Here is a 9,620-nt window from a genome sequence, read left to right on the forward strand (position 1 = left end):
CACACCACACACACACACACACACACACACACACACACACACACACACACACACACACACACACACACACACACACACACACACACACACACACACACAAAACCAACACACACACACACACACTGCACATGCTTTCACTTGTACTGTCACTGACTATGTTGCAATAGGTTCAAGTGTGCACCTGTAGGAGCTTGGCAATCCTTTAATCTTTGCTCTTTTGCAAATTTTCCTGACAAATTATACACCTTAAAGGAGGCAATGTAAGCTGGTATTGACACACAGTTGGACATTAACAAGAAAATGTACAGTTTCCATTTTAACCAGTAATTTTTATTTAATTGAAATGCTCTACTTATATTCAATCACTTTTAAATGTTTTATTTCTATTCACTCGCTTTTCTAATGTGTCTTGTGTATTTTAATCTTGCCCCTGTAAAGCACTTTGAATGGCCTTCTGTCTGACTTGTGCTATACAAATAATACTTGCCTTGCCTTACAAATAAATAAGAGCTAAAAAAAAACATGAACCTATCAAAACCACCTGTTGAACACCTGTATCTTACTTGGAAACTTCTTTGTGTTAAGGCTGAAGTTTCAGGCTCTGCAAAGTAATGTCTTGTTGCCAGAATGTGTTGTGTAACTTTGTTTATCTTGTGATCTTATGATATGCCTCACTGATGATATCCGTCTTGACAAGCACAGACATATTCTATTTAAGATTATGTGTAAACATGAGGCCATACTTGCGGTTCAGAATATTTTTTGTTCAGAAATAATCTTTAGAGCTAGAAAAGTAGATTTTTAGAAAGTTAGATATAGTTCAGCATTGAAACCAACAGTCCCCAGACTTCATGCATCATCTAAATGAAATATTTCTATGGAGGCTTTCTGGCTCTAGCACCACCATCAGGAAAAAACTCTTTAGTCCGACATACAGGTTGCGTTCTGAATCACATACACTTTCTTTTTTCTATTCTACATACTACATCCGACGATAAAAATAATCTAGTTAGGATGCAGTATGCATACTATTGGGACATACTTTACTCTCTTATTTCATCATAACATTGCGCCTTAATCTTGCCTCTTGGGTTGCGTTCCGAATCGCATACTCTTTCTTTTTTCTATTCTACATACTACATCCGACGATAAAAATAATCTAGTTAGGATGCAGTATGCATACTATTGGGACATACTTTACTCTCTTATTTCATCATAACATTGCGCCTTAATCTTGCCTCTTGCTTTTATATCCGTCGCATCCCTGTTTGTTTTCATATGGAGGCTTCGTCGATGTGACGTCACTTCACATGCGCACTGGATTGTGGGTCAGAATCGCCCAAATAGGATGCAGTTTTCAACACTAACAATCTTGGCCGCATGAAGTAGGACATCCGGGTACTTCTAACCATCCTAAATCTGGCCACAAGAATCGGGACATCCTAAATCCTTTTTCTACATACTATATAGTAGAAAGTATGCGATTCGGAACGCAACCACAATCTTGGTTGAGACTGAACTATATCATCTGGTCTCAATCGCATCTGACTAATGTTAAGGCATTTCTCTGACTAAAGAAAGAGGTCGAACAATGAAGATCATGTCTAAATCATTGCTCGGGAAAACGTTTGTCCTACATTTGGTAGGGGTGCAAATAAAATTGTAAACTTCCAAATATTTGAATTTCTTTTTACGTTTAATCTCTACTATTTGTGTTGAAATGTTTAACAGTGTAAAGGTTTGGTCTCATTTCCCGTGGCGTGCAGTCATTGAGTTTCATCATAGTTCTAGTTTTTGAAAAAAAAAACATCTCAAAATAAACTTTAATTTACAGCAGAAAAGTGTAAATGAATTGAAACTGAAAGATATTGTGGTCTTCTAGGTGTGAGTGTGGGTGTAGTTGGTACAAGAGAGCAACAACAATATAGCAGACAGAGACATATCAAGCGGGAAAGACCAAACAAAAATGTATCATCAGAATGTATCGAAAAAATGTGAAGGATACGATCTAAAATGACACAACAATTTGGTTTATCTACTACCTATAATGTTCCATATACATTTATATATGTTGCACTCGGCTGCAGTGTATATTTTAAATGATTTAAAAAAAATGTATCGTAGGTCTATGACTGACCGTGAATAGTAAGCAAATACTTTTTTTCTCTCTTAATATTCATATTTAAATAATTGCTTTCCTAACTACACATAAATATTCAGATGCTGATCATGCGAGGAGACCATTTACAAATCTACAGTATTTTGTTGGATGACTTGCTTGAAAAGTGCTCTGCAAATACACTGTATAAATAGTTATTATTTGATTTTACATTTTGTTCTTATATTTGTATAACATATTTCATCACTGCAGTGTAAGTAGCCCAGGATGTTAATTGCACATTTTATTGTTATTCTTTAAAAAATAATGCCATTAACAGAAGTCTATCTTTACATTAACTCAATCAGTAATAATTGTTTTAATCAAGTTGTCTTTTGAAAGACTCAATGTACCAAGATGCACCACAGAGTGTCACAGGAAAACCTTCTCTCCTTTGGCCATCAAACTGTAATAGTTCACTCACTGTCACAGTCGTGTCAATAGACTAGAACAAGCTTGGAATGTTCACCCTTTCATCAGATTTAAGCCATTATTCATTTGAAGGTATTTTCAAGTCTACTATAGGCCCATGTCAGTGCAATAATTGAACTGTCAAAATCACTACATTTGTGCTGCCCTGTTACATTGTTAGTATAGTATTTTGTATACTGTATCTGTTAATGCAGTTATTTACACATATTGAAAATATTTCGTATATTCTAATTATTTCCAGTGCTTACATTTTGGTAATAAAATCCAAAACGTAGTCTAGGCCATATGCCTAAATAGACTTATTCTGATATCAGGCTACTATAAGCTATTTTTAGGCTATATATTGTAGCTTAGTAGCCTTCAAGACACATCTTTTTACACTCATGGACGGTTAACTTCTGATTTATTTTTCTCCTGTATCTGTATATTCTAAAATTGGAGCACTCATTTGCAGAGGTGGGTCGTAACGCGCTACATTTACTCCGTTACAAATACTTGAGTAACTTTTTGAATAAATTGTAATTTTAGGAGTAGTTTTATTGCAACATACTTTTACTTTTACTTGAGTAAATATATGAAGAAAGAACGGTACTTTTACGCCGTTCCATTTGGCTACGTGACGGTCGTTACCTTATTTTTTTATATATTTTATTTATTACATGCGAGAGCTATTTCTCTCATGATTTCTCTCCCCGGGGATGTCTTCAGCCAACATCTCTATCACGTGACTATTTCAACCAATAAAAACCACATTACAAAAGCTTGCCAATCAAATGCAGCCACTTCAGTCACATGACAAGTGTTGTCATGTTGTCATAGGGCTCAACCATGGGCTCAACAATGTCCGCGGACTTTTTTAAAGGCTGCGGTTCTCCCTGTACTCACTTCGCATGCCCCAGTCTGGCTGTGTGAGAGTCTGAGAGTGGTCTCTTTGTTCAGCCACTCTGTAGTTTCATACGTTAAGTGAGTGTGCCAGCAGGTTTTGATGTGTAAGTTTAATTTTGTGTTTTATATTTTTGGGGCTAAACACAACCTAGATAATTTTCTCAGGGCCAGTGACATATTGTAGGACTTTGTTTTAAAATGTGTATGTGCAAAACAATTGCAACAGTGTTATAAGTGTATTGGTTTTAATTAATATAATTTTGGACAAGCCTAATTTATTATCATTTTATTTGAAGGGTGATGTATTTAATTTGGCAGATAATTAATTTATTATTGTTTGAGTTCAAGGGTTATTCATTTGATTTTTAAATACCTTATTTATTGTTTTATTTAAAATGATGTTATTTAACATATCTTTATTTGAACATTGCTGTTTTATATTATGTTCGTGTCTATTCTGTACCGTTTGTGCTGCTCTGTATATTTCAAAAATACATCCGGAGTAATGCAGTAGGCCTACTTGTACTCTTGAGTACTTGAGTAGTCTTTTCACTGCATACTTTTTTACTCTTACTCGAGTAATAATTTTTACGAGTACTTTTACTTCTACTTGAGTAATTATAATCGTAAAGTAACTTACTTTTACTTGAGTAAATTTTTTGGCTACTCTGCCCACCTCTGCTCATTTGTGAAAAACTACAAAAACAAAATTGAGAACACACCATTAATCACGTTGCCAAATATCACGACCAATCAGCTTTCAATGTGTCGTCGCGGTAGTGATCCAATCCGCGCGTCTGAAAAATACCACGAGGACAGTTCGTCGGCCAATAGAATTGGAGCAGAAACGAGCTTTCACGTCAGAGAGTGGAAAGCGCTAAGCTAGCCATGAGCTAATCGGCAAAGAGAGACATACCTTGAATTTCACATCTAAATCATCTTTCGGCACCCGAGGAGTCAATTAAGAGGTGTGTAGAAATATCCTCGCTGTCTTTTCCTTCCCCTCGTTGAGTTAGTTGGCTAGTTTTTAGTACAAGCTAGCAGAGTTTAGCGCAGATACTACTAGCCAGACTACCTAGCCGCTTAGCTCCGTTTGTATGTAAAAACGTTTGTGGTTGTAGAGTGAGCAGCTTCATATTCAACAATGCGAATGATGGTTTTGGAAAGTATAATTGGGAACATATTGGTCCAAGTATTATTCGCTCATTCGTTAACGCCCTCACCTGTACTGACAACTAACAAGCAGTTATCTTCCTTGCACTACTTTCTGTGCGGATTAGTCCTGTGCTTTGAAGTGAACGAAGCAGACAAATGTTACCTTGTTTGCAGAGAATTGGTAGCATCTTCTTTCTAATAATGTATAAATGTAGCTACGTAGATATTCATTTTGAGTGATTTGAAATTAAAATAATGACATGCCAAATACAAAAACTATAGTATCTTCTTACTTTTTAATCTCAAATAGTCCATAACACATTTAAATGAAGTCATTCTTCTCCACGCCGGTCTTAGTTTTTGCAAATGTGATCTTACATTTCAATATAAAGTGCATTAAAGTCGTTAATTCTGGAGAATGCTTGTTGTCAAAATCACTTTTAATGGAAATTCTTCTATCATGATCCTGTGTGTGTGTGTGTGTGTGTGTGTGTGTGTGTGTGTGTGTGTGTGTGTGTGTGTGTGTGTGTGTGTGTGTGTGTGTGTGTGTGTGTGTGTGTGTGTGTGTGTGTGTGTGTGTGTGTGTGTGTTGAAAAATAAATCTGGTGTTGATACCTTTTATACACTATCTATGGTTAATAACATAGATAGTATATATACACAGCCTATTCTCTATACACTGGTAGCTGAACAACAGGCCATCGTAGCTACTAAAAAAATGCCCGTTTACAGAGCCTATGGCTGTTTGTTAACACTAGAAAAAAAGGTCAGCGCATAAACAGAACATACGGGGTATATTCACGATTTTGACAACATTCATTCTCCTGAATTGCTGGCTCCACCTTTTGAATTGTGAATTTCACTTGTTTGATTGTTATTTCCTACGTGCTCTGAAAGACCTACTTCACCGGTGGGAATATGAAGGTGTATTGAACTCTGAGATCCTATGTAGTATAAATGTGCAAAAAGGATTTAGAAATCGGTTCATCCTAGCCTGAGAAAAGGCAGAAAAGAGTGTTTTATGCTCTCACAGTATGTCACGCATGGGGAAAATGTAGGGTTAGGATTAATCAGGAAAGCTGGGCCAAGGGAAGACTGAGGGAAAAAAAAAACCTCATTCATTATTATATTATAATAGCGATTTTATAATAGCGATTTTCTAATGATAGAACCAACGCCGGTTCCGAAGTATTCCTTGAAATAGTATAAAAACTATTTCTATGGTGTCATGTCAGTTACAGATTTGAAGATTAATATTTTTCCATTCAAAGACATTTGAAAAGCTCCTGAGACACACAACTGTGAATTTACATTCTTCACAGTATTTTTATTAATGTATTTATTTGTTTCAGGACAATGCACATTAATGAACATGTACAGCAGTACATGTAAAAATGCCAGATTGTAGCCCGGGGGCTCATTTCCATCTGTAGTCCATTAGACAGGTTGATGTTACAATAAAAATGACAAAGATATACAATAGAAACATTTGCTTTATACAAATATGGAGAAACAGAAAGAAAGAAAAGTAAAACAGGATCATTCATTAGTAGGATTAGTAGGTTAAACAAATACACAATTAATACACAACTGGTACAGCATACATTTATTAGAGGTGGTTGCACCTTTTAAATGTACCAGAGTACCACATGCACCATCCAGTACATTGGGTTAGATCAAACTGTTGGACTGGCCATCTCTAAAACAAACAGTTGACACATTACTAACATGTTTCTGTGCTGACCTGACCTCAAGCTCAAGAGTATTACACAACTTGTTTGTGTAACATTCACTTGCTTTCAGACGAATAACGTTTAAATCCATGAGGTGATACGGTATTTAAGTATGACAGTACAAGCCGCTTACTAAAGGATTCTAACACTTCTGTTCCCCATTGTTTCAATGACATGTTTTACTTATATTACTAATATGTATGTCACTGTTTTAAATGATACAGGGTCAACTGAACGTGGCTTAGAAAATATAACACCTAAATCAATGACTTGTTTTGCATCGCTTTGTAAGGAGAACGCAGGTGGCAATACTTCTTCTGCGCGAGATGGTCAAATGTTGCATTTAATATTAATATAAGGAGGCATTGAGAAAGAAGGATACTTGGCATGGTGGGGAGTCGATTTAGGCACGCTGGTCCGACATGCCTGGAAAACACGTATTGATAATTGTTTGCTGTTTTCAGGTAGAGCATCATGGGTGAACCCCAGCAGGTGAGCGCGCTGCCTCCTCCGCCCATGCAGTACATCAAAGAATACACGGACGAGAACATCCGCAAGGGCCTGGCCCCTAAGCCCCCCCCTCCCATCAGAGACAGCTACATGATGTTCGGCAACCAGTTCCAGTGTGACGACCTGATCATCAGGCCTCTGGAGGGCCAGGGCATCGAGAGGCTCCACCCCATGCAGTTTGACCACAAGAGGGAGCTCAAGAAGCTCAACATGTCCATCCTGGTCAACTTCCTGGACCTGCTGGACATCCTGATCAAGAGCCCCGGCAGCATCAAGCGCGAGGAGAAGCTGGAGGACCTCAAGCTGCTGTTTGTCCACATGCACCACCTGATCAACGAGTACCGGCCGCACCAGGCCCGGGAGACGCTGCGGGTCATGATGGAGGTGCAGAAGAGACAGAGGCTGGACACGGCAGAGAGGTTCCACAAGCACCTGGAGAGGGTGGTGGAGATGATCCAGGGCTGCCTGGCCTCTCTGCCCGACGACTTACCCCAGGCAGAGGGGCCAGACGCTGGGGCAGGGAGCGTGTCTGCAGCCTCCTCCTCCTCTGGACCGGCCCTGGTCAGGCTCAAAACCGAACCGATGGACATAGAGGAAGCAGGGGCCAGCTGTATGGCCGACTCCACTCACCAGGACAAGAGCGGCTCTGCCTCAAAGAGGGACACAATCTGGGACAAGGACGCTGCCATGTGCAGTATTATCGATGAGATAGCTTAGCTTTAGCTTTAGCTTTTGAGTTTCTTTTTGTATGCCTGAACCGTGTTTGTGTTTTTTGTGATGCTGTACTATATTCTGAAGTATGGAGAAGTCTGCAGTGTTTGGACTGGGCCTTGAATGTGGAGTTAAAAGGTGTTTTATGTCAAAGCTATCATGCAGTGTGACAGTACACAGATCAACTGGTGGTGCCATCTTTCACTTTTTTTGTAATAAAACCAATAAATACATTTTCAATTTGCAGCTGGTAGTAGTGCTATGCTGTCGGTCACACAGTGTTTATTGTACCTGTCAGTTTTTTAGGGAATTTCATCTTTTTCAATCTATTATATGTGCTGACATTTTGTATTGTTCACATTAGCATTCGTGAAGTTAAAGCACTTATACTACAGTAGAAATTCTCCCATACAATTTAAACGCCTTTTATTTAAAACCATATTTAAGTGTAACTAAGTAGCCTACTATAAAGATTTTCTTCCAGTATCACACATAGTACTTATTGTTCAAAAACAAAGCACCCTGTCAGTGTTTCACCATTATGTTGGGTTTTTTAGGAGGAGTTCTTGTTGCACTTAACTGCCATACGTTTGTTCTGCAAGTTTGAACTCTTATCTACTGAGTAGTTTAATCTACAATGCAATCAATTCTATTCTATAAAATCATGTTATAAACGTGTCCTGTGATAACGCATTTTTTTGGCGATGCATTTTCCAGCTGATCCAAGTGTTGTTATTGATCAGTATGTATCATAAGAAGCAGGGGAAGTACATTGGGAGATTGGTGTTTTTCTAACTGGACTTGGATTCTGTGAAAAACGTATAATCTAAAAAGAAACCAGTGACAATGTAGTGTAGTAAAAAAAACAAAGATGTACAATGGGAACACTCAATGACGGTACACATACCTTGGAGTCAATTTACTTACCCTGCATTCCAATACACATACTTCCCTACTATTTAGTATGCAAGAAAAAGATTTAGGACGTGCTAATACATGTTCGTCAATTGTGGTATGCTAATATGCTAAAAAAAATACATAAATGCCCCACTCACTCCAATAGCATTATGGAGTATTCGTCTTTATTCTTCACATTTCCCGACATAATGAAAAGAAAATCATCCTTATCTGATTATTTTTTCTCTCCCGTGGCCCTAAAACTCTTCTGTACTTTAGTATGTAGTGTAGTAAAAAGAAAGAGTATGTGATTTGGAACGCAGGGCCAGTTACACTAAATTACTGCTGTAGGTTATCAGTCAATCCTCCCTCTCTAAAGCCAGTTTTCACTCTAGGTTTTGTTTGGAAGGGTTTCATTAATCAACCAATGGAGCAGTGTTATGTGTTGAAGTGTCTTCAGCAGCAGCACTCGATTACTCCTGGAAACTCTACCGAGCAATACATCTCCTTAGAAGGATCTTCATTTTACTGATTAAAACACAGGGCCAAATTCTATGAAGGTAATATTGTAGCATAAGTCTGTAGCACATGTAACTGCAGATTTTGAATGCATACACTAAAATGTGTTTTGCAACAACTGTGCTGCAATGATTGTAGCTAAAGTGTCAAGCGCATGACTGTTTGAAGTTGTGATGCACAGGATAGGATTTGTGCACCTGTAACAAAGGACTTGTGAACTCGTAGCTCCTATTTTGTGTTTACAATGGTAGAAAAAATAATTATGACTTCAAATTTACTGTTACACATTTGTGACTTTAGAGTACACATGCAAAATAAATATTTACGACTTCAAATCTACTGTTGCACATAGGCTATGTGACTTTAGTGTACGCATTCAAAATCTGCAGTTACATGTGCTAAAGTTATGCTACAATATTACCTCCATAACATTCTTACAGTGTACATTCAAATGTATTATGCCACTGCAGTCACCAATAGTCTAGTTGCAATAGGCCAGATTACAGATGGGGTCATGCTTAGGACATGTAAGCAATAAAGACGGGATGGGGACGCAGGCACCGTTTATGTCATACTCCTGTGGCCCCGCCCCCCAGCTGTTATGTAGTCCTACTGCTGGG

General features: G+C 38.1%; 1 protein-coding gene across 1 annotated transcript; it reads left to right on the forward strand.

The window, feature by feature from the left end:
- The first annotated feature begins 4,319 nt into the window (after window positions 1-4,319).
- med7 (mediator complex subunit 7) lies at window positions 4,320-8,262 on the forward strand. The gene is made up of 2 exons (XM_080035044.1): window positions 4,320-4,443; window positions 6,828-8,262. Exon 2 carries the CDS (start codon window positions 6,838-6,840, stop codon window positions 7,588-7,590), a length of 753 nt encoding a protein of 250 aa, XP_079891170.1. The 5' UTR covers window positions 4,320-4,443; window positions 6,828-6,837; the 3' UTR covers window positions 7,591-8,262.
- Window positions 8,263-9,620: the final 1,358 nt, after the last annotated feature.

Source organism: Ammodytes marinus (genome assembly GCF_949987685.1).
Source record: "Ammodytes marinus genome assembly, chromosome: 10".
NCBI classification, from domain to species: Eukaryota; Metazoa; Chordata; class Actinopteri; order Uranoscopiformes; family Ammodytidae; genus Ammodytes; species Ammodytes marinus.

Coding starts and splice junctions, on each gene's coding strand:
- med7 (XM_080035044.1), top strand. CDS start 6,838: ATGGGTGAACCCCAGCAGGTGAGCGCGCTGCCTCCTCCGCCCATGCAG.